The sequence below is a fragment of the Oncorhynchus kisutch genome, linkage group LG24 (assembly GCF_002021735.2).
Source record: "Oncorhynchus kisutch isolate 150728-3 linkage group LG24, Okis_V2, whole genome shotgun sequence".
Classification (NCBI taxonomy): domain Eukaryota; kingdom Metazoa; phylum Chordata; class Actinopteri; order Salmoniformes; family Salmonidae; genus Oncorhynchus; species Oncorhynchus kisutch.
Window position 1 is genome coordinate 7,723,028 of NC_034197.2, and position 26,150 is coordinate 7,749,177.

Below are 26,150 nucleotides of genomic sequence, written 5' to 3' on the forward strand. Positions count from 1 at the left end.
GTGATGTTTTTTCTCACCTGAATCTGAATCTAGGATTACAGGGACTCCATAACTATATTCAACTATATTCATCATGCTGTTAAGACACTGATGCCCTTTGCAACCACAGTGGATTCTCGGCCCTCACTAGCATGAAAACTAAATACAGGCACAGACTGTGTGTGGAAAATGATTTAAGACGGAGACTCTCTCCAATACAACCCAACATTGCAGAGTTATGTGCATCCTTTCAAGCACACACTTCTTATTAACCTGTGGTGAGTTATTCACAATTTTCGATGAACAAATCAAGTTTTATAGGTACGATGGCTAAATAAAGAGCAAAATTATTTATTATTATATTATTATTTGTGCCCTTGTCCTATAAGAGCTTTTTGTCACTTTCCACGAGCTGGGTTGTGGCAAAAACCTCACACTCATTGTTATGTTTAATAAATGAATTGTTTAGTGTGTGGCAGGCTTACAATAATGGCAAAAAACAACATTTGAGAGTGAGCTGACCCTGGTGCTAGAGGGGGTACGCAGCTGGAGGTTGAATGTTTGAAAGGGTACAGGACTATAAAACGTTTGACTGCGTTTACTTTGACTGCGTTTACATAGCATGGCAAATTCTGATATTTTTTTTCAATAATTGGTCTATTGACCAATCAGATCAGCTCTGGAAAAGAGCTGATGTGAAAGTATCTGATGTGGTTGGGCAAAAGACCAATTGGTGGAAAAAATATCCACATTTGGCTGTATGTGTAAACGGCCCAATAAAATAAATAAATGTTCAATTTAATTGGGTGACAGGCACTCTCCAGCAGACCCAGACCAATGGGATGGACCCCAGCATGTCAGAGGTCACCAAACTCCAGACTAACATCAAACAGCATGAGTACAATGGCCAAGTCATAGCCAAGGTAAGCTATTACGTAACACACACACAATTGTTGTTCTCACGTGTGAGCCTGCTATTGTTATGTCTGTCATGAGAGACTATACCTGCAGTTGTCTAAAACATTTTGCGACGGTGTGCCCTTCTGAACATGACCCTGCTACACCTATACTCTAAGTGGATCTCTATGGCCGGAGGGCTGTCTAAACTAGTTTTGTTTGTCTCTCCCTGTATGAACTGTTTGTCTCCCTGAGGTCGGAGTTTCCCAGTACTGTAAACTGTGTTTGCCTTTCTCTGCATAACTCTCTCTCTCTGTAAGCTAAACTGTGTGCGTACGTGTGTTCGTGTGTGTGCCTGTTTGCAGAAGCGTGTCCAGCTGCTCCAGGAGGCAGTGTCTAGTCTGGAGAAGTGTCAGTCTCGTCTGATCAACAGGATCAAAGCCTGGAGGTGGGAACAGCATCAAGCTACTATTGGACACCCCTTCGATGACAACCTCAGCCCTCTGCAGACGTGGTGAGGCCTGCGCGTGTGTGTGTGTGTGTGTGCAGTGCAGTGGTGGAAAACATATGAATTTGTCATACTTGAGTAAAAGCTAATAAAATTCCTTATATTAAGCAAACCAGACGACACTTTTCTTTAATTCCTTTTTTTTTTACACACAGACAGACTCGAACACTCAGACATAATTTTTTAAAATGTAACTAGGCAAGTCAGTTAAGAACATTCTTATTTACAATGACGGCCTACCAGAAGGCAAAAAGCCACCTACAGGGATGGAGGCTGGGATTAAAAATGAAAAATATAGGACAAAACACACCTAACGACCAGAGATACAACACTACATAAAGAGAGACCTAAGACGACAACATAGCATGGCAGCAACACATGAAAACACAGCATGGTATCAACACAACATGACAACAACATGGTAGCAACACAACATGGCAGCAGCACAACATGGTAGCAGCACAAAACATGGTACAAACATTATTGGGCACAGACAACAGCACAGGGCAAGAAGGTAGAGACAACAATACATCCCGCAAAGCAGCCACAACTGTCAGTAAGAGTGTCCATGATTGAGTCTTTGAATGAAGAGATGGAGACAAAACCGTCCAGTGTGAGTGTTTTTTGCAGCTCGTTCCAGTCGCTAGCTGCAGTGAACTGAAAAGAGGAGCGACTCAGGGATGTGTGTGCTTTTAGGACCTTGAACAGAATGTGGCAGAACGGGTGTTGTATGTGGAGGATGAGGGCTGCAGTAGGTATCTCAGATAGGTGAGGCCTAAGAGGGTTTTATAAATAAGCATCAACCAGTGGGTCTTGCAACGGGTATACAGAGATGGCCAGTTTACAGAGGAATATAGAGTACAGTGATGTGTCCTATTAGGAGCATTGGTGGCAAATCTGATGGCCGAATGGTAAAGAACATCTAGCTGCTTAAGAGAACCCTTACCTGCCAATCTATAAATTAAGTCTCCGTAATCTAGCATGGTAGGATGGTCACCTGAATCAGGGTTAGTTTGGCAGCTGTGATGAAAGAGGAGCAATTACAATAGAGGAAACCAAGTCTAGATTTAACTTTAGCCTGCAGCTTTGATATGTGCTGAGAGGAGGACAGTGTACCATCTAGCCACACTCCCAAGTACTTGTAAGAGGTGACTACCTCAAGCTCTAAACTCTCAGAGGTAGTAATCACACTGGTGGGGAAAGGAGCATTCTTCTTACCAAACCTTTGTTTTGGAGGTGTTCAAGACAAGGTTAAGGGCAGAGCTTGTTGGACACTAAGAACACTTTGTTGTAGAGCGTTTAACACAAAATCCGGAGAGGGGCCAGCTGAGTATAAGACTGTATCATCTGCATATAAATGGATGAGAGAGCTTCCTACTGCTTGAGCTATGTTGTTGATGTAAATTGAGAAGAGCGTGGGGCCTACGATTGAGCCTTGGGGTACTCCCTTGGTGAGAGGCAGTGGCTGAGACAGATTGTCTGACTTTATACACTGCACTCTTTGAGGTAGTTTGCAAACCAGGACAAAGACCTGTCAGAGACACCAATACTCCTTAGCCGGCCCACAAGAATGAAATGAAAGCTTTGGCAAAGTCAATAAAAATAGCAGCACAGCATTGCTTAGAATCAAGGACATCATTTAGGACCTTTAAGGTTGCAGAGACACATGCATAACTTGAGCGGAAACCAGATTGCATACCCGAAAGAATACTATAGACATCAAGACAGTTAACTTGTCAATAATCAACTTTTCCAACACTTTTGATAAACAGGTTGGCCTAAAAATAAGTTGGCCTAAAAGAGTTCCCCCTTTAAATAAAGGATGCACTGTGGCTACCTTCCAAGCAATGGGAACCTCCCCAGAGAGGAGAGACAGGTTAAAAAGGTCAAAGATAGGCGTGGCGATGATAGGGGTAGCAACCTTAAATAACAAAGGGTCTAAACCATCTGAACCAAATGGTTTTTGGGGTGAAGTTTAAGGAGCTCCTTTAGCACCTCGGACTCAGTGATCGCCTGCAGGGAGAAACTTTGTAGCGGGGCAGGGGGAAAAAGAGGGAGGAGCATCAGGGGGATAGTCACATTAGAAGGGGTGGGTGATGGGGAAATGTTGGACGGGCAAGGAGGCATGGCAGAGTCAAATAGGAATCCTGACTTAATGAACTGGTGATTAGAGCTCAGCCATGTGCTCCTTGTCAGTGACAACCATATCATCAACATTAAGGGACATGGGAAGCTGTGATGAGGAAGGTTGGGTATACTCTCCAGGTCTTTAACCATTTTCCAGAACTTCTTGGGTTAAACCCACAGAGAGAACTGCTCCTTAAAGTAACTAACTTTGCATTGGCTTCTTCTGTGGTGTCCTCCCATGAACACCATTCTTGTTTAGGGTTTTATGTATCGTAGACTCGTCAACAGAGATGTTAGCGTGTTCCAGAGATTTCTGTAAGTCTTTAGCTGACACTCCAGAATCCTTCTTAACCTCATTGAGCATTCTGTGCTGTGCTCTTGCAGTCATCTTTGCAGGTCGGCCACTTCTAGTGAGAGTAGCAACAGTGCTGAACATTCAAATCAAATCAAATCAAATCAAATTTATTTGTCACATACACATGGTTAGCAGATGTTAATGCGAGTGTAGCGAAATGCTTGTGCTTCTAGTTCCGACAATGCAGTAATAACGAACAAGTAATCTAACTAACAATTCCAAAAAAAACTACTGTCTTATACACAGTGTAAGGGGATAAAGAATATGTACATAAGGATATATGAATGAGTGATGGTACAGAGCAGCATAGGCAAGATACAGTAGATGATATCAAGTACAGTATATACATATGAGATGAGTATGTAAACCAAGTGGCATAGTTAAAGTGGCTAGTGATACATGTATTACATAAGGATGCAGTCGATGATATAGAGTACAGTATCTACGTATGCATATGAGATGAATAATGTAGGGTAAGTAACATTATATAAGGTAGCATTGTTTAAAGTGGCTAGTGATATATTTACATCATTTCCCATCAATTCCCATGATTAAAGTGGCTGGAGTAGAGTCAGTGGCATTGACAGTGTGTTGGCAGTAGCCACTCAATGTTAGTGGTGGCTGTTTAACAGTCTGATGGCCTTGAGATAGAAGCTGTTTTTCAGTCTCTCGGTCCCAGCTTTGATGCACCTGTACTGACCTCGCCTTCTGGATGACAGCGGGGTGAACAGGCAGTGGCTCGGGTGGTTGATGTCCTTGATGATCTTTATGGCCTTCCTGTAGCATCGGGTGGTGTAGGTGTCCTGGAGGGCAGGTAGTTTGCCCCCGGTGATGCGTTGTGCAGACCTCACTACCCTCTGGAGAGCCTTACGTTTGAGGGCGGTGCAGTTGCCATACCAGGCGGTGATACAGCCCGCCAGGATGCTCTCGATTGTGCATCTGTAGAAGTTTGTGAGTGCTTTTGGTGACAAGCCGAATTTCTTCAGCCTCCTGACTCCCTTTATGACTCCCTTTATGACATTCTCCATTTATAGACAATTTGTCTTACCGTGGAGTGATGAACATCAAGGCTTTCAGAGATACTTTTGTAACCCTTTCCAGCTTTATGCAAGTCAACAATTCTTAATATTAGGTCTTCTGAGATCTCTATTGTTCGAGGGATGGTTCACATCAGGCTCTGCTTCTTGTGAATAGCTAACTCAAATTTTGTGAGTGTTTTTTATAGGGCAGGGTAACTTTAACCAACATCTCCAATCTCGTCTCATTGATTGGACTCCAGGTTAGCTGACTCCTGACTCCAATTAGCTTTTGGAGAAGTCATTAGCCAAGGGGTTCACATACTTTTTCCAACCTACAATGTGAATGTTTAAATTATGTTTTCAATATAGACAAGAAAAATACAATCATTTGTGTGTTATTAGTTTAAGCACGATGTGTTTGCCTATTGTTAGATGAAGATCAGATCACATTTCATCACCAATTTATGCAGAAATCCAGGTAATTCCAAAGGGTCCACATACTTGTTCTTGCCACTGTATGCATAACAACAGCATTCCTTCATATACATAGAGCTCGACTCACATAGGCTACCTGTAAACAGACAACCATACCAGAAAGATGTTCAGATACCCGAGGAGCCAGACACATGCCCAGCCGCCGAGGCACATGTTCCTGCCCCCCCACCTCCATGCGCACGCGTACCCGACTGCATTCATCCATATAAAACAACTTCTCTAGGCAAATGACAAATTAAACAGCTAAAGCCTATGGGTAAACACATATACAAATGAAGACGCTCAAGTTTCAGATTGTCGTGTTTGAATATTAGAGCCTTTTTATGCAAACTGTCTGCAAAGGTTAACCTCTGTGAATGACTGGTTTGTCTAATCAGTTAGGACACACATTAACATTTGTATATGTTTGCAGATGCACGATTCGAAGTGTAACATTGCTTTGTGACCAACTGCCATTTCTCCCCCCCTCTCTCCCACCTCCATTCCCCCCCTCTCTCGTTCTCCCCCCCCCCCCGCTCTCTCTCAGTTCAACTCAAAGGCTTTAATGGCATGGGGAAGATATGTTAACATTGTCAAAGCAAAGTAGATAATGAATAGAAGTGAATTTAACAATAAAAATGATGAGTAAACATTACACTCCATAAGTTCCATAAGAATAAAGACATTTCAAATGTCATATTATGTCTGTATCCAGTGTTGTAACGATGTGCAAATAATTAAAGTACAAACGGGAAAATGAATAAACATAAATATGGGTTATATTTACAATGGTGTTTGTTCTTCACTTTTTTCCCTTTTCTTGTGGCAACAGGTCACAAATATTGCTGCTGTTATGGCACACTGTGGAATTTCACCCAGTAGATATGAGAGTTTATCAAAATTGGGTTTGTTTTTGAAATATTTGAGAATCTGTGTAATCTGAGGGATATATGTGTCTCTAATATGGTCATACATTTGGCAGGAGGTTAGGAAGTGCAGCTCAGTTTTCATCTAATTTTGTGGGTCTTCTCTTGAGAGCCAGGTCTGCCTACGGCGGCCTTTCTCAATAGCAATGCTCACTAAGTCTGTACATTGTCAAAGCTCTACTTATGTTTGGGTCAGTTACAGTGGTCAAATATTCTGCCACTGTGTACTCTCTGTTTAGGGCCAAATAGCATTCTAGTTTGCTCAATGTTTTGTTAATTCTTTCCAATGTGTCAAGTAATTATCTTTTTGTTTTCTCATGATTTGGTTGGGTCTAATTGTGTTGCTGTCCGGGGCTCTGTGGGGTCTGTTTGTGTTTGTGAACAGAGCCCCAGGACCAGCTTGCTTAGGGGACTCTTCTCCAGGTTAATCTCTCTGGCTCTTTGATGGCTTTGTTATGGAATATTTGTGAATTGCTTCCTTTTAGGTGGTTATAGAATTCAACAGCTCTTCTGGATTTTGATAATTAGTGGATATCGGCCTAATTCTGCTCTCCATGCATTATTTGGTGTCTCTCTCTTTCTCTCTCCCTTCCCCGTATCGCTCTCCCTCCCCCTTCTCTCTGATGAATTTAACACTCTCTCTCTTCCTCTTCGAGGTGTGAACAACTCCTAGGGGTGAACGGGAAGTTGAGACAGGAAGTGATGCTGGCCGGGGAGCCAATCCCAGAGCTGCAAGAGAGACTGGGACGTTTGCTGCAAACTCTAATCCAGAGGTCGGTTGTGTTACCTATAATAGTGCGCTACTTATGACCAGGGCCAATAAGACCCTTAAGACCCTTAAGTTTAAATACTAGTGCACTCTATAGGGAATGCTGTTAGTTCTATGTTCACTTGCATAGTCCCCTAGTAAATCCCCTGTCCTCTATGCTTTGTATGTTGTATTGTCCTGTAATGTCGCAAATCAAATTTCTGTGGAAACAGACAGTAAAAGCTTATCCTAGTCCCTCATCCCTCATTGACTGTGCTTTCAACCCACACTGTAGGCTTATTAAAACACCGTTTTGTGTTTTCTTGATATGTTTGATTAGTTATCTAGTTCGTTAATGTCGTGGTATTACGTATTAGAAAACTAATTTGCCTTCATTGAAATGTCTTCAGTTTGAAAACCAAACAAAACCTTTTTTTGTAGGCCCTTCTGGAACCCACTTGACTTAACGTTTATGACTCCCTTTATGACCTGTCAGCCAGCCAGCCCACTGGACACAGATGTCAGTTCAACATCTAGTTTTGATTTACATTTGATTGAGTTGTCAACTGAATTCTCGGTGCAATCAACAAATATATAAAAGTTGGATTAAAAAAAATGTAAAACACTAAATTCCTTTACATTGATGACTTTTTGAAAATTCACTCAGTTTTCCACTCAGTTTTCCATGTCTATGTCGTCACATAGATTTTTTTATTGTTGAAATGACATGAAAACGACGTTGATTCAACCAGTTTGGGCAGTGGGTGGGCCTTTCTAACACCTAGTGTTATGCCTGAGTCATATTGTTGTTGCGTGTCATATCATTTTTGGGTGTTATTTTCCCTTTTTCAGGAAATGCTCAGAATCGACAATGTTTCCCCAGACAAGTACCCCTGTTGCAGCTCTCTGGTGGGGGGACATTATGGCTAAGAGTCCACACATCACAGACCCATTGATCATTCTACTAACTTTATTTCTATGGTTGCAGCTCCCTGATGGTGGACAAGCAGCCTCCCCAGGTGATTAAGACCCAGTCTAAGTTCTCCACCACGGTGCGCTACCTGCTGGGGGAGAAGGTGGCACCCGGGAAACCAGTCCTCTTCAAGGCCCAGATCATCACTGAGGCCCAGGCTAGGAACCTCGGACAGCTGGGCAGCTTACCCAGGTCAGTGATGTAGTGGAGTACTTGTCAAAAAAAATTGTACCGGAGTCAGGCAAGCTACAGTCTTTTTTGTGTTGGGACCAGTATGTTATGGTCCTTCTTCCTGTGACTGCTTCCATCAGCGAACCGGATGTTGAAAAACACTGTGGTGGATGGTTAAGTTTGCATCACTACTGTCTTGCTGAACTACAGTGGGTATCATATATATTCACCCCGTGAATTTCTTCACATTTTATTTTGATGCTTACAAAGTGGGATTCAAATGGATTTAATTGTCTTTTTAAAAAATGATTTTTTTTACATTGGAGTCATTTAGCAGACACTTATCCAAAGCAATTTACAGGAGCAATTAGGGTTGAGTTCTTTGCTCAAGGGCACATTTTCACCTAGTCAGCTCGGGGATTCGAACCAACAAACTTCCGGTTCCTGGCCCAAAGCTAGGCTACCTTTTTTGTTCATGATTTACAGAACATAATCAAAGTGGAGGAAAAATAAAACACTTATTTACCTTGATTAAATAAGTATTCACCCCCTAAGTCATTACAGGTTAGAAACACCTTTGGCAGTAATTAGAGCTGGGAGACTTCTTGGGTAAGTCTCCAAGAGCTTTGCACACTTGGATTGTGCAATATTTGCTTATTAATCTTTTCAACATTTTTCAAGCTCTGTCAAGGTGTCATACATTGTATAGCAGATTTTAAATCATAACTGTAACTTGACCACTCAGGAACATTCAATGTCTTCTTGGTAAGCAAGTCCAATGTAGATTTGGCCTTGTGTTGTCGGTTATTGTCCTGCTGAAAGGTGAATTCCTCTCCCAGTGTCTGGCTTAAAGCAGATTGAAGCAGGTTTTCCTCTAGTATTGTGCCTGTGCTAAGCTCCATCCCATTTATTTTTATCCTGAAAAACTCCCCAGTCTTTGCCGATGTCAAGCATACCCATACCATGATGCAGCCATCACTCTGCTTGAAAATAAGGAGGTAGTTACTCAGTGATGTGTTATGTTGGATTTGCCCCAAACTTAAGGTTTTACATTTAGGCCAAAAAGTGTATTCCTCTGTTGTGTTTTTTTTGTTGTTGCACAGATGTATTTACTCACTTGCCAAAGTATTTTTATTTAAATGGGAAATATAGCATTGTTTCTCTTTGTTTATGTGAAGTGATAGGAGGAATGTTGTGAAGACGTCTTGTTTGTTTGTCATCTGCTTTTGCATTGTGTTGACATGCATGGATTGATATTTTACAAATTAATTTGATATAATTCATTATTAATATTACTTTATGCCTTGTTGCAAACAGTATGCATGTTTTGGAATATTTGTATTCTGTATATTTGTATTCTTCTTTTCTGAGGGACCTTATGTATGTTGTATGTATGGGGACAGTGAAAGAGTTAGTCATTCAAAATTTATGTCAACACCTATTATTTCACACAGAGTGAGTCTATGCAACTTCTGTGATTTGTTAAGCCACATTTTACTCCTGTGTGCAATATAGGCTTGCCTAAAGAAAGGGGGTGAATACTTGTGCAATATATATATAAAATATACAAATGTTGTTATTTAATTTGTAAGAAAAAAATTTGAATTAACTTTTTACTTTGACATTATGGAGTATTTAGTGTAGATCAATGACAAAAATAAACTAAATTAATATATTTCCATCCACTTTGTAACACAACAAAATGTGAAAAAAAATCCAAGGGGGATGAATACTTATAATACCCACTGTATGAGACATGAAGCATTATTGTCCTGGACCCAGTAATGCCATGACATGGTGTGTGATCAGAAGGTAGAGAAAAGCTATAGAGTTGAATTGCCAAATGTTGTTTTATAGTACACATCATTTTTCACCAGTGGGAGATTTTGGATTGAGGAAGTTAAAATTAACTTCCTGAAACTAATTTAATATTGGCTATTTCTTTGTTTACCTATTTGTCTGCTAGCATTTGGCTTCCTCTATTACTTGTTTACACTTAGCCCACTCAGTCAATTAGACAGAATGCATACAAGCTAAAATAGATTGTAAACCCATGACAAGATAGCCAAAAAGAGTCTAATCTTTATCTGATTAGAGAGTTAACGTTACTTATAATAAGGGTTACGTGGAGAAAATCTGACACCTCTGGATTGAAAATGGATGGCCCTCCCTTCAGCAAAATATATATTTTACTTAAACCCCCCCGGAACGCTTAAAAGAAAAACAAGTGACCGTCCCCTATACCCAAAATAATAACTAAAACAAAGTGGATAGCAGAGAACATGTCTACCATTTACTCTCACTTCTTGGATAGACCACAGCCTTAGATATGTCGTTTTAGAAACTGTTCTAAATAGCTTAATCAATTGATAGTGACAGAATTAGTTTACTTCCCAAACAAAGTCAATTTCTTGTCTCCTCAGCTATAAAAGGTTGTAGATCAGCCTCTGAATGTCAAAGAAACTAAACAATGATATCCCCATATACATTGGAGTCACATCTTTCCTTGGTTCTAGCATAAAGCAAGATTCTCTGGTTTGATGAAACCAAGATTGAACTATTTGTCCTGAATGCCAAGCGTCAAGTCTGCATGAAACCTGGTACAATCCCTACAGTGAAGCATGGCGGTGGCAGCATCATGCTGCGGGGATGTGTTCCAGCGGCAGGGACTGGGAGACTAGTCCGGGTCGAGGGAAAAGTGAACAGAGCAAAGTATTGAGAGATCCTTGATGAAAACATTGCTCCAGAGTGCTCAGGGTCTCAGACTGGGGCGAAAGTTCACCTTCCAACAGGACAATGACGTTAAGCACAAAGCCAAGACAACACAGGAGTGGCCTCGGGACAAATCTCTGAATGTCCTTGAGTGGCCCAGACAGAGCCTGGACTTGAACATCTCTGGAGAGACCTGGAAATAGCTATACAGCGATGCTCCCCATCCAACCTGACAGAACTTGAGAGCATCTACAGAGAAGAATTGGATAAACTCTCCAAATACAGGTGTGCCAAGCTTGAATCGTCATACCCAAGAAGTCTTGAGGCTGAGTTTGCCAAGCACATTTTTTGTCCATTAAAATAACATCAAATTGATCAGAAATACAGTGTAGACATTGTTAATGTTGTAAATGACTATTGTAGGTGGAAACTGATTATTCTTTTATGGATTGTCTACATAGGTGTACAGAGGCCCATTATCAGCAACCATCAGCCCTGTGTTCCAATGGCACGTTGTGTTAGCTAATCCAAGTTTATCATTTTAAAAGGCTAATTGATCATTAAAAAAACCTTTTGCTTCTTTAATCAGGACAACAGTTTTCAGCTGTGCTCTCTGTATAGCTTTTTCCAGGTCTCTCCAGAGATGTTCAAGTCCAGGCTCTGTCTGGGCCACTCAAGGACATTCAGAGATTTGTCCCAGAGCACAGCTGAAAACTGTTGTCCTGATTAAAGAAGCAATAAAACTGGCCTTGTTTAGACTAGTTGAATATCTGGAGCATCAGCATTTGTGGGTTCGATTACAGGCTCAAAATGGCCAGAAACAAAGAACTTTCTTCTGAAACTCGTCAGTCTATTCTTGTTCTGAGAAATTAAGGCTATTCCATGCGAGAAAATGCCAAGAAACTGAAGATCTCATACAATGCTGTGTTCTACTGAGGTCAAGGCTTTGTGGTGGCCACTCCAATACCTTGACTTTGTTGTCCTTAAGCCATTTTGCCACAGCTTTGGAAGTATGCTTGGGGTCATTTTCCATTTGGAAGACCCATTTGCGACCAAGCTTTAACTTTCTGACTGATGTCTTGAGATGTTGCTTTAATATATTCACATATTTTTACCTCCTCATGTTGCCATCTATTTTGTGAAGTGCACCAGTCCCTCCTGCAGAAAAGCACCCCCACAACATGATGCTGCCACCGCCGTGCTTCACGGTTGGGATGCTGTTCTTTGGCTTGCAAGCCTCCCCCTTTTTCCTCCAAACATAACGATGGTCATTATGGCCAAACAGTTCTATTTTTGTTTCAGCAGACCAGAGGACATTTCTTCAAAAAGTACGATCTTTGTCCCCATGTGCGGTTGCAAACCATAGTCTAGCTTTTTTATGGCGGTTTTGGAGCAGTGGCTTCTTCCATGCTGAGCGGTATTTCAGGTTATGTCGATATAGGACTCGTTTTACTATGGATATAGATACTTTTTAACCTGTTTCCTCCAGCATCTTCACAAGGTCCTTTGCTGTTGTTCTGGAATTGATTTGCACTTTTCGCACCAAAGTACGTTCATCTCTAGGAGACAGAACGTGTCTCCTTCCTCAGCGGTTTATACTTGCATGCTATTGTTTGTACAGATGAACGTGGTACCTTCAGGCATTTGGAAATTGCTCCGAAGGATGAACCACAATTATTTTCTGAGATCTTGGCTGATTTCTTTAGATTTTCCCATGATGTCAGGCAAAGAGGCACTGAGTTTGAAGGTAGACCTTGAAATACATCCACAGGTACAACTCCAATTGACTCAAATTATGTCAATTAGCCTATCAGAAGCTTCTAAAGCCATGACATCATTTTTGGGAATTTTCCAAGCAGTTTAAAAGCACAGTCTACTTAGTGTATGTAAACTTCTGACCCACTGGAATTGTGATACAGCAAACTATAAGTGAAATAATCTGTATGTGAACAATTGCTGGGAAAATGACTTGTGTCATGCACAAATTAGATATCATAACCGACTTTGCGTAACTATGGTTTGTTAACAAGAAATGTGTGGAGTGGTTGAAAAACAAGTTTTAATGACTCCAGCCTAAGTGTATGTAAGCTTTCGACTTCAACTGTATATACATATCTTTTTAGAATATATTTGCCTTTATTAATCCCCACAAACCTTACCACCCCTCCCCCAATTGGAGTAAACTAATTAACAATAACACTTAGGCTTGCTTCTCCTTCCAGTTAATACGTACTATATACATTTTACAGACACAATCTATTTTACAATATACAGTGCCTTGCGAAAGTATTCGGCCCCCTTGAACTTTGCGACCTTTTGCCACATTTCAGGCTTCAAACATAAAGATATAAAACTGTATTTTTTTGTGAAGAATCAACAACAAGTGGGACACAATCATGAAGTGGAACGACATTTTTTGGATATTTCAAACTTTTTTAACAAATCAAAAACTGAAAAATTGGGCGTGCAAAATTATTCAGCCCCTTTACTTTCAGTGCAGCAAACTCTCTCTAGAAGTTCAGTGAGGATCTCTGAATGATCCAATGTTGACCTAAATGACTAATGATGATAAATACAATCCACCTGTGTGTAATCAAGTCTCCGTATAAATGCACCTGCACTGTGATAGTCTCAGAGGTCCGTTAAAAGCGCAGAGAGCATCATGAAGAACAAGGAACACACCAGACAGGTCCGAGATACTGTTGTGAAGAAGTTTAAAGCCGGATTTGGATACAAAAAGATTTCCCAAGCTTTAAACATCCCAAGGAGCACTGTGCAAGCGATAATATTGAAATGGAAGGAGTATCAGACCACTGCAAATCTACCAAGACCTGGCCGTCCCTCTAAACTTTCAGCTCATACAAGGAGAAGACTGATCAGAGATGCAGCCAAGAGGCCCATGATCACTCTGGATGAACTGCAGAGATCTACAGCTGAGGTGGGAGACTCTGTCCATAGGACAACAATCAGTCGTATATTGCACAAATCTGGCCTTTATGGAAGAGTGGCAAGAAGAAAGCCATTTCTTAAAGATATCCATAAAAAGTGTTGTTTAAAGTTTGCCACAAGCCACCTGGGAGACACACCAAACATGTGGAAGAAGGTGCTCTGGTCAGATGAAACCAAAATTGAACTTTTTGGCAACAATGCAAAACATTATGTTTGGCGTAAAAGCAACACAGCTCATAACCCTGAACACACCATCCGCACTGTCAAACATGGTGGTGGCAGCATCATGGTTTGGGCCTGCTTTTCTTCAGCAGGGACAGGGAAGATGGTTAAAATTGATGGGAAGATGGATGGAGCCAAATACAGGACCATTCTGGAAGAAAACCTGATGGAGTCTGCAAAAGACCTGAGACTGGGACGGAGATTTGTCTTCCAACAAGACAATGATCCAAAACATAAAGCAAAATCTACAATGGAATGGTTCAAAAATAAACATATCCAGGTGTTAGAATGGCCAAGTCAAAGTCCAGACCTGAATCCAATCGAGAATCTGTGGAAAGAACTGAAAACTGCTGTTCACAAATGCTCTCCATCCAACCTCACTGAGCTCGAGCTGTTTTGCAAGGAGGAATGGAAAAAAAATTCAGTCTCTCGATGTGCAAAACTGATAGAGACATACCCCAAGCGACTTACAGCTGTAATCGCAGCAAAAGGTGGCGCTACAAAGTATTAACTTAAGGGGGCTGAATAATTTTGCACGCCCAATTTTTCAGTTTTTGATTTGTTAAAAAAGTTTGAAATATCCAATAAATGTCGTTCCACTTCATGATTGTGTCCCACTTGTTGTTGATTCTTCACAAAAAAAATACAGTTTTATATCTTTATGTTTGAAGCCTGAAATGTGGCAAAAGGTTGCAAAGTTCAAGGGGGCCGAATACTTTCGCAAGGCACTGTATATGTTTTGTTTGTGATTTCTGATGTCCATCCAGTTTGATTTCTATTTGCCATATATTTGTAACTGTGCTATTTCACAAAAGTTGTGAACCTATATACATTTTACAGTCCCTGTATGTTTTACATTAGTTATCTTGTTGTTATTAGTCCCACCCTTCAGCTCCATTCAACCCCTCCCATCTATCTCTTAACAGCATCCATATTGGATTTCTATTTGACATATATTTTTCAACTGTGCTGTGATGTTTCACAAAAGTACTGAACCTTTCTATTCTCATAGTTTCTACAGATTGTAAATTAAAGAAACATTTTTGCTAAAAGAACTATTATATTATTGATCGATTGGCTATGATTTATCAAATCACCCACTATTGCTATCTGCAGCGTTAGCTCTGGGTAAATGTTGCAATTCTTCAGCCATTCTTGGAGCCGTGACCAAAAATGAGCTACATATGGACAATACCAAAATAAATTATTTAATGACTCTGCCTCCTCGCAGCAAAATCTACAGAGCTGGGAATATTGTATCCACCAAATATATAACATTCTATTGGTTGCAAGAATTTTGTATAGTCGTTTAAGTTTTGAATCCGGCGTCGTTTTGCATGTCAATTCATACACCATGTGCCATGGAATTGGTACATCGAAAATCTCTTCCCAATGGGGTCTGAATACTTATGTAAATGTGATATCTGTTTTTTATATATATATATATATATATATATATAGATAGTTCAGGGGAGGGACATGTACATTTGTACATTTGTCATGTCATATACACACATGTATATATATGTGTGTACATGTGTGAAAAGACTCCAAATCTTTTTTTGTCATTATGGGGTATTGTGTGTAGATTGATGGGGGGGGGGGGGGGTAACAGTTGAATCCATTTTAGGCTGTAACGTAACGAAAAGTGGAAAAAGTAAAGGGGTCTGAATACTTTCCGAATGCACTGTATAGCCTAATAAGCCACTAATTCCAAAACACTGAAAAATATTGAACTTTCAGCAATTACAAATGTACATGTCCCTCCCCTGAACAAATTAAAAAATATATATATATGTATACTAAACCCTTCCCTTGACTGAAATGTAAAAAGCATGACCCTTCCCCATTTTTCTCCAGGTACCATTCTGTACATTTCAATCCATCCCTTAACACATTTCTGTGAGCAACTTCCTTGGTGGCTGTCAATAGGTGTGCAGAGCGCATAGTAGGCCAATTAGTCATAATCTACAATAGACACTGATATCACCTCACCATATTTCTGTAGGCCTTTAAGAAGTTATATTCGAGTCTAAATAAGTGTTTTTGCTCTGTTTATTCCAGTGAGAATGTTGGAGAGTTGATCAATAACACAGCCATTTTGGAACACAACACTTCCGGCAAGAGTACATGTGCCACCTTCAGGAATATGGTATGTACTGCAGCCTTGCTTTTACCATGCAACTTCAAACTTCTTGTGTAGCTTCCTGTAATGTCATATTTGCTTGATTTTTTTAATCAACCAGATTTGAGGCTTTTTAAAAATAAAAATAAATCTATATGTCTTAAGGACATGTAAGAGAAAGTGAAATTCTTATAATTATGTCAAAATGAAAAATTTGTTAGTCTTCATAAAGTGATATCTTATTCTGTCATTTCCTCCAGTCTATAAAGAAGATCAAGCGAGCAGACAGAAAGGGGTCAGAGTCTGTTACAGAGGAGAAGTTTGCTCTCTTCTTCACCACAGAGATCAGCATCACTGGCTGTGACATTCCCTACAAAATACAGGTCAGGCGTCCTTCTCCCCTCCTTTTCTGCTCTAAACCATTTCTCCCTTTGACCTCTGTAATGTTGATATTCTATTCAATTCAAGATTCAATAACACTTGTACAGCCAGATCAAACATAGAGGTGTCAAAGCTCGAATGACACCAATGTGTGGTATGGCAGCAAAGTATTGGTCTCTTTCTACACTCTTTTTCTGGTCTCGCCCTTTGGCCTGTGTAATGTCAATTGAGGTTTGACATGTATGATTAGACATCACTGTTGGATGACTTGGCAATACATCTTTTACGATTAGACATCACTTTTGGGTGACTTGGCAATACATATTTTATCTCTTAACGTCTTGGTAATAGCAGTATTATAGCACAGCAGGCCTAAGACATGCAGACAGATTGTGCCACATCTCTAAATTCTCTTAGGGTGACTTGTGTTATTAACCTGGTCCCAGATCAGTTTATGCTCATTCCAACTCCATTGCTGTCATTGGCATGACAATTCCATAAGCAGTTGACAAGAGAGCAGAAATAGACTGGCACCCAGGCTGAAGTGTTATTAATTTGAACTGCAAAATATACAGTATCTCATGACACACTGTACAAGCATAGTTTAGATCCTCAATGGAAAGGATTTGTCTTGATGATCAGTTATTAGTATGGCTGTACTGACATAGTGTTGCTCTCCTGTGTGCTTGTAGATGATCTCTGTGCCGGTGGTGGTGATCGTTCACGGTAGTCAGGATAACAATGCCCTAGCAACCATCATCTGGGACTGTGCCTTTTCTGAACCAGTGAGTGCCTGCTGCCTTTGGCCATCTCTCGCTCTCGTTCTCTTGCTCTCTCACTCTCGCAACTCTCTTCCCTCTCATATCACACCCACTATCAACACAGACTAAACAGTATGTCTGCTCACTTCACTCACAACATCAACCTTTGACCTCTAATCTTATGACGTCATCAGGAAAGGATTCCGTTTTTGGTTCCGGAACGCGTTCCCTGGAAGCAGATGTGCAGGACCCTGAACAGTAAGTTCATGTCGGAGGTCGGAACGCAGCGTTGCCTAGACAACTACAACCAACACTTCCTGGCCCAAAAGATCTTTGACAAGCCAGACATCGCTGGAGACTACAGCAACATGCTGGTATCCTGGGCACAGTTCAACAAGGTACACACACGAACACACACACACACACACACACACATGAACACACACATGAACACACACCAGTCTTTACCCACTGGGTACAAACTGGTTGAATCAATGTTGTTTCAATGTATTTTGTCAGCGTATTGTGACGTGGAATCTACATGGACAAAACATTGGATTTAAATACATATATATTATACATAAACAGTTGTTTTGATGGTGAAATTTCAACCACATTTTATGTCATCATGGTAACCAATTTTCAACATATTTTATACAAAGTTTGTCTATGTTGAATTTGTAACTTTGAAACAACGTCAGATATTCAATCTTATATCCACTATCAGAAACAATAGACTGGGCGGCACCTCCTACTGGAGAGTTGGATCTATCTACAGCGATCCATTTGGTCTCCCATCCAGTGTTTTAACCAAGCCCAGCTTTGATGTTTGTCACTGACTATTAGCAACGTGCTTTAGTGAGAATGACTCATGAGAGATCTCTTAATAACTAAATAGATTCACTGTTGCTATTGAAGTAATTCCAAAGGGTAGATTTAACAGAGCAAATGAAATGTAACCATACTTTATAAGTCATATATCATCAATGAGACTATTTCGGCCTTTTTAGCATTCGAAACAGCTAGTGTTTCAATTCAACCCAGGGTTCAACTAAAAATAGACAATATATATAGTTAATAATTAATATGTTGGATTCACATCTCAACCAAACATCTAACTTAGAATAGGACTAAATCAAACTTTATTTAAAAGTGTATTTAAAGTTTGATTTGTTTTAGTCCTATTTAACTTTGATTTTTGGTTAGGATGGAGACCTGATTCCAACATATAAATGGCTAATTTGTAGACAAACTGGATCTTGAATTGTGTTTTGGTTGTCAATGCAACCAAATATCAACATTTGAATGAGATGTATCTTCTGCTAGGCTAGTTCTATCTGGGCCACTGACTTGGTTTTGGGCCACTGACTCTGGTTTTAATTCCAGTTTGTCTACAAATTAATAATTCATATGTTGGATTCATGACCAAAAAACAAAGGGAAAGAATAGGATTAAGCCAGTGGTTCAGATTAAACTATCCAAGCCTTAGATACAGTACATATCCTTTAAATGTTTATATTTGGTTGCGTTGTCAACCAAACACAATTCATTATGACTTTAAATAGCCTAACGTTAAGGCTGTCTTACAAACTAATGTAACAGTATTTATTTATTATCACCTATGGCAGCAAATATTGGGGCGTCTTATTCTAATGCTTACCCTATAATAATGCACTCAATCAAGATTTGGCACATCATCGAGCACGTTAGGCTACACATCATGAAATATGTTGAGGCAAAAATGACAGACTACCCAAATAGCTAAATAAAATTCAATTGAATGAACATGAAATTTATTTTAATATCTTTGAAATGTAAACACCTATCTGGCCTATAGGCCTACTGTACACGGAGTGTACAAATTATTAAGTACACCTGCTCTTTCCATGACATCGACTGACCAGGTGGAAGCTATGATCCCTTATTGATGTCACTTGTTAAATACACTTTAATCAGTGTAGATGAAGGGGAGGAGACAGGTTAAAGAAGGGGTTTTTAAGCCTTGAGACAATTGAGACATGGATTGTGTATGAGTGTCATTCAGAGGGTGAATGGGCAAGACGTGGGCAAGACAAAATATTTAAGTGCCTTTGAACGGGGTATGGTAGTAGGTGCCAGGCGCAACAGTTTCCCATGTATATCAGGAATGGTCCACCACCCAAAGGACATCCAGCCAACTTGACACAACTGTAGGAAGCACTGGAGTCAGTTATCTGTTAATGCAATCATCTCAGTTTTCATTTGAATCCTTTGCTTGTTTGTAACAATTGCACAGGCATTGGCAACTTTGTATTTGTAGTCAACTTTGTGGCGAAGTTATCAGCGGTCACAGAGAGACAGATAAACATATTGAAATGTATGTTTAGAAGCGATCTTCTATGAGTAAAAAGATGCATCTGCCGACGGACTGTTCTATGTGGTCTGAGGCCGTCGCCGAAGTGCATTTTCAAGTGCAACTTTAGTAACGATGGTTTTTGGAAACAGCTCAGAGATTTAACAATGCTACTACGAAGGTTCTAACGGTGAACTTAGCCTTAAGATGCTTTTGGGAAACCAGGCCCTGGTCATTTGGTTGTGCTATTAGATGAAGCACAGTGATAAGACACAGTTATAAGTTGTATAAATACAAAATATCTGTAGTATCCCCATTTGAACTTTGTTCTGCTTTTAAATGGCTGAAAGTGCAGTAATAACACATTTAGATGTGAAGTTTAAAGCAAAAGTCAGACATAGTTTTTCCATTGAAACATTGTTGTTACGTGGGCTCCCTCTCCGGCCTCGAGGTCACCAGGCAGCTTGTTATGGCGCGCACCTGCGTGTCATCAGACTCACCTGGACTCCATCACTTCCCTATATATGTCACTCCCTTTGGTTCCTTCCCCAGGCATCATTGTTTCTGTTCCTGTGTCAGTTCTGTGCGTTGTTCGTGTTTCTTATTTTTGTATTATGTTGTGTTTATTTATTAAAACACTCACTCTCTGAACTTGCTTCCCGACTCTCAGCGCACATCGTTACAATTGTGCTTTTAGATGGGTTGAAGCATAGGGATAACACATTGGGAATTCAACAAACTTCTGGCTGAGTGGGTGAATAAAGGTTGAAATCTCATTGATCAACGTCTCAACCAAATATTACCTGCATTTCTACGTTGAAATTACGTGGTGTGCCCAGTGGGTCGGCACAAGGTCCTGTGCACCTACCACCTCTAGGGTAACTCCATGTGCCACATGATTGCTAGTAATGTTGTGGACAGAACAGAGTGAAATGTAACAAGCAGAGGGATTAAACAGTGTAATTTCGTTGGTCAGGAGGTGCTCCCTGGACGACCTTTCACCTTCTGGCAGTGGTTTGATGGTGTGATAGAGCTTACCAAAAAGCACCTGAAGAGCTACTGGAGTGACGGGTGAGTCATGTCTAGCAGTCAGAGACAGAGCTAGGCCTGTTCATTAAGCACCAAACGGAAGAAAACAGACTGAAACAGGAAAGGACTACCTGAACTTATCCAATAAGAAACGCTTGTTTTAATTTGTCTTTGAAAATGTTTTTGCTACAGTGTGTCTTAATAAATAAGACTGTCTACCAGTGAGAGACACAGAGAAGACCTGTTTTCAAATAGTGTTTTGAGTGTCAGATGGACAGGGTTTTCACCTTTGGGACTATTCCATTGGTTCAATCGAGCACAGTTAAAGTATTTGAAAGAAAATGAATATGACTCACACACACATAGATAACTGTGTGTCCTGGTGTTTTCCTTCCTCTAGGTTGATATTTGGTTTCATCGGTAAGCAGCACCTCCACCTGATTCTGAAGGACCGGCCCAACGGGACCTTCTTACTGCGCTTCAGCGACTCTGAGATAGGAGGCATCACCATTGCATACGTGGCTCCATCAGAGAGTAAGGGTTTAGTCTTGTCCGTCTGTCTGTCCACTGTACGACTTGGTTTACAGTCTCTATTGGAGTTTCTCATGCTCTGTTTTTCCATTCTGACTGCTTACCTCTGGAATAGAACACTGGAATCCAGAAATTCTGAGATACATTCCTATTAAACTGGCCTTTCTTTCTCTCTCCTTTCCAACCTCCATCCCTCTTTCCAGACGGGGGCCAGAAGATCCAGAATATTCAACCGTCCACCAAGAGAGACTTGGAGATCCGTTCCCTTGGTGACCGTATTCAAGACATCGACTTCATCACACACGTTTATCCAGATCTGCCGAAGAATGACGTGTTCAGAAAATACTACACAGGCAAGTCCTATTTATGACCAACCAGAAAGTGGGGCAGGGGGTGCGACAGCGAGCGAGAGGCAGATAGACAGACAGCGAGAACGAGAGAGACAGAGACACACAGAGAGCGATAGAATATTATTTGTGAGAAGAAGCTTTGAATTAGATTAATATTATGACAATAATATTGTTTATATCAGTTTTAATGGGAATTCCAATCTTCTTCCCTGCCTCATTTGACCAGATAACCCGTTACCTCGGGATACCACCTCGGGATACCTCGTAGTCTCCATCCAGACCAAAGTAGGAGTGTAAGTTACACAGAAGCTATGTAACTAACCATGGTTCTGTGCCAAATGGAACCCTATCCCCTATGTAGTGCATTATTTTGACCAGGGAATATGGTGGCATTTGGGACACAACCTTGTTACCTAACAACCTTGTTAGCTAACATGATGTTGTTGAACACAAACTATGTGTTGTGACTTATTGGTGTGTGTGTGTGTGTGTGTATGTGTTTGCAGGGAAGCCCACTGTGACTCTCCTCAGCATAGTGAGACCCCACAGGACAACAATTCCTCTTTCTATGCCATGTGAGTCTGAATCACTCACTCACATGTGCGTGCGCACACACACACACCATATTTACTTTTCAGTATTGTTCTTGTTTTCCTATTTTGTCAGGACATTCTGGTCAAGTCCACACACACACACACACACACACACACACACACACACACACACACACACACACACACACACACACAAACAGACTTCACAAGGTCTTCATCATTCTCTCTTAGGGACCAGGGGAATGGAGCCAGTGCATCACCATTCTACTCTCTCTCTCCGTAAGTACCTTGTTAGTCAATGTGATAAACTCTACCGTGCCGGGAAGACACATTTACTAGACACTCTTGTCCAGAGCGACTTACAGTTAGTGCATTCATATTAAGGTAGCTACAGTTCCGTGAAAAACTATTTGCACCCTTTCTGATTTTCTCTATTGTTGCATATTTTTGATACTGAATGTTATCGGATCTTCAATCAAAACCTAATATTAGATAAAGGGAATCTGAGTTTACAAATAGCAAAAAAAGTCTACTTGTTTTATTTATTTAACAAAGTTATGAAACACACAATTCCCCTGTGTGAAAAGGTAATTGCCCCTTTACACTCAATAACTGATTGTTCCACCTTCAGCTGCAATGACTGCAACCAAATACTTCCTGTAGTTGTTGATCAGTCGCTGTGGAGGAATTGTGGCCCACTCTTGCATTGCAGAACTGCTTTAACTCAGTGACATTTGTGGGTTTCCAAGTGAGAACTGACAGAACATTTCAATTGGGATTAGGTTTGGACTTTGAGTAGGCCATTCCAAAACTTCAAATGTGCTGCTTTTTAGTCATTTTCATGTAGACTTGATTATGTGTTTTGGATCATTGTCTTGCTGCATGACCCAGCTGCGCTTCAGCTCACAGATGAGTGACATTCTCCTGTAGAATTCTTTAAAAAAGAGCAGAATTCATGGTTCCTTCTATTAAGGCAAGTCGTCCAGGTCCTGAGGCAGCAAAGCATCACCATCACCATCACCATCGTACTACCACCACCATGCTTGACTGTTGGTTAAATGTTCTTACTGTGGAATGCAGTGTTTGGTTTTCGGCAGACATAATCGGACCCATGTCGTCCAAAAAGTTGACAGAAGTTTGCCAAATATCACCTGAAAGCACCTGGATGATCATCAAGACTCTTGGAAGAATGTTCTATGGGACAGAGGATTCAAAAGTTTCGACGACATGGGTCCCATTATGCCTGGCAAAAACCAAACACTGCATTCCACAGTAAGAACCTCATACCATGGTTTGTGGATGCTTTGCTGCCTCAGGACCTGGACAACTTGCCTAGTCAAAGTCCAGACCTAATCCCAAATTAGATGTTGTGGCAGGACTTGAAACGAGCAGTTCATGCTTGAAAACCCACAAATGTTGCTTAGTCACAGCAGTTCTCCATTTCCTCTACAGCAACATGAGAGACTGATCAAGAACTACAGGAAGTGTTTGGATGGCACAACCAGCTACTGAGGGGCAATTGCTTTTTCACACATGGGCATTGGGTGTTGCATACGTTTGTTTATGCGATAAATAAATAATTATGTAATTGTTGTGTTATTTGTTCACACAGGTTCCCTTTATCTAATATTAGATTTTGATTGAAGATCTGATAACATTCAGTAACAAATTAAAAAGGGGGCAAATACTTTTTCACGACACTGTAGATAAGACAACCACATGTCATAGTAAACATTTTCCTCAACAAAGCAGCTATCAGCAAAGTCAGTGCTAGTAAGAAAAGAGAAGTGTAAGTGTTCCTGCAAGACAGGCAAGTACAACAGTAGGGTGTAGGTATTTGGTTGTCACACTTTTTAATCTGATGCGTATTTCTCAGCACCATATTAAGACTCATTTCACAGTTAACGTCCCTTATTCCAACATGGGAGTCGTTAGTCAGAAAACACACTCGGTTCAATTGTGACAAACAGCCCCATCACGGGGTTTGATGTCACACAGTATGGGGTTGGTTGTCACAATAATAAATGATAGTAGTTTATTCCTTTTGTAACAAGAAATGAAGCAATGTAGCACACAGAGTCTTAGAACTAGCCTTTCTTTGATCAAACAATATTCTGAACAAAAATCTGTTTGTTTTTTTATGCCTTGAGAACAACATGATATTCTGAGTAAATTTGTGTGTTTATGCATGTGTTTGGTGACTGGTATACACCCACACCATTCCAATACCGAAAAGTTTATTTTTTACATACTTAATTTAAAACATTTGTAAGGAAAACGATTCCCCTCATATAATTAATTAATAGGAATCTGGAAACACTGGACAGTTGCTTTAAATCGCAGACAGACTCTGTTAGTTTCATGTCTCATGCAATTGTGAGCTACTGTGTGTTGACCAGTGACAGGACTCTAGCCTGAGTGCCAGTCTGTTTGCTGCTATCATGCCAACTCGTTGTCACTGGAGTTGGCAAGATCAAAAACAGGCTAACTTGACTCATCTGGTTAAATAACAGTTACATAATTGAATATAGCTACAAATAAAAATCTAAGTCTTTTGTATGTTCTCATCAGGAACAACCAGTTCCAAACCCCCTTCCAGCTGGCCCCAGTACCCCTACAGGGGGGGATGTATCCTGACCCCCTCTCCAATCCCAATGGACTCTTTCCTGGCCCGGACATGTGAGTGACACCACACTGGAAGAGGGGCTATAGAGTGCTTTCAAAAACTATTCACACCCGTTGACTTTTTCCACATTCTGTTGTGTTACATCCTGAATTTAAAATGGGTTAAATTGAGATGTGTCACTGATCTACTACACACAATATCCCATAATGTCAAAGTGGAATTATGTTTTTAGAAATGAATAAAAATGAAAAGCTGTCTTGAGTCAATAAGTATTCAACACTTTTGTTATGGCAAGTCTAAATAGGTTCAGGAGTAAAATGTGCTTAACAAGTCACATTATAACTTGCATGGACTCACTCTGTGTGCAATAATAGTGTTGAACATGATTTTTAAATGACTACCTCATCTCTGTACCCCACACATACAATTATCTGTAAGGTCACTCAGTCGAGCAGTGAATTTCAAGCACAGATTCAACCACAAGGACTAGGGAGGTTTTTCAATGGTTTGCAAAGAAGGGCTCCTATTGGTAGATGGGGGGGGGGGGGGGGGGGGGACAGACATTGAATATCCCTTTAAGGATGATGCAGTTATTAGTTACACTTTAGATGGTGTATCAATACACCCAGTTACTACAAAGATATAGGCGCCCTTCCTAACTCAGTTGCCGGAGAGGAAGGAAACCGCTCAGGGATTTCACCATGAGGACAATGGTGGTTTTCAAACAGTTAGAGTTTAATGGCTGTGATAGGAGATAACCGAGGATGGATCAACAACATTGTATTTACTCCAGAATACTAGCATAAATGACAGAGTGAAAAGAAGGAAACCTGGACAGAATAAAAAAATATGGCAAAGCAATTCTTTTTTTTTTCCTTAATACAAAGTGTTATATTTGGGGCAAATCCAACAAAACACATCACTGAGTACCACTTCATATTTTCAAGTATTGTGGTGGCTACATCATGGTATGGGTATGCTTGTCATCGGCAAGGACTAGGGAGTTTTTCAGGATATAAAGAAATGGAATAGGCTAAATCCTAGAAGAAAACCTGTCTCAGTCTGCTTTCCAACAGACACTGGGAGACAAATTCCCCTTTCAGCAGGACAATAACATAAAACAGAAGGCCAAATATACACTGGAGTTGCTTACCAAGATGATATTAAATGTTGATGAGTGGCCTAGTTGCAGTTTTGACTTAAATTGACTTGAAAATCTATGGTAAGACTTGTGTAGCAATGATCAATAACCAACTTGACAGAGCTTGAATAATTTAAAAAATGTGCCAAAATGGTACAATCCAGGTATGCAAAGCTCTTAACGACTTATCCAGAAAGACTGGCAGCTGTAATCGCTGCCAAAGGTGATTCTAACATGTATTGACTCAGGGGTGTGAATAC

At 40.5% G+C, this 26,150-nt stretch overlaps 1 protein-coding gene across 3 annotated transcripts in view; it reads left to right on the top strand.

The window, feature by feature from the left end:
- Nucleotides 1-26,150, top strand: part of stat6 (signal transducer and activator of transcription 6, interleukin-4 induced) — a 60,125-nt gene that overhangs the window by 30,708 nt on the left and 3,267 nt on the right. For all 3 annotated transcript variants that reach the window (XM_020459885.2, XM_020459886.2, XM_031803750.1), the window contains 15 exons: nt 793-902; nt 1,242-1,390; nt 6,942-7,058; nt 8,022-8,198; nt 16,125-16,212; nt 16,446-16,568; nt 17,259-17,351; nt 17,522-17,725; nt 20,636-20,730; nt 21,089-21,222; nt 21,423-21,572; nt 21,796-21,862; nt 22,076-22,144; nt 22,355-22,402; nt 24,695-24,802. In XM_020459885.2, the coding sequence (XP_020315474.1) occupies nt 793-902; nt 1,242-1,390; nt 6,942-7,058; nt 8,022-8,198; nt 16,125-16,212; nt 16,446-16,568; nt 17,259-17,351; nt 17,522-17,725; nt 20,636-20,730; nt 21,089-21,222; nt 21,423-21,572; nt 21,796-21,862; nt 22,076-22,144; nt 22,355-22,402; nt 24,695-24,802 (1,732 nt within the window). The remainder of the gene's footprint in view (nt 1-792; nt 903-1,241; nt 1,391-6,941; nt 7,059-8,021; nt 8,199-16,124; nt 16,213-16,445; nt 16,569-17,258; nt 17,352-17,521; nt 17,726-20,635; nt 20,731-21,088; nt 21,223-21,422; nt 21,573-21,795; nt 21,863-22,075; nt 22,145-22,354; nt 22,403-24,694; nt 24,803-26,150) is intronic.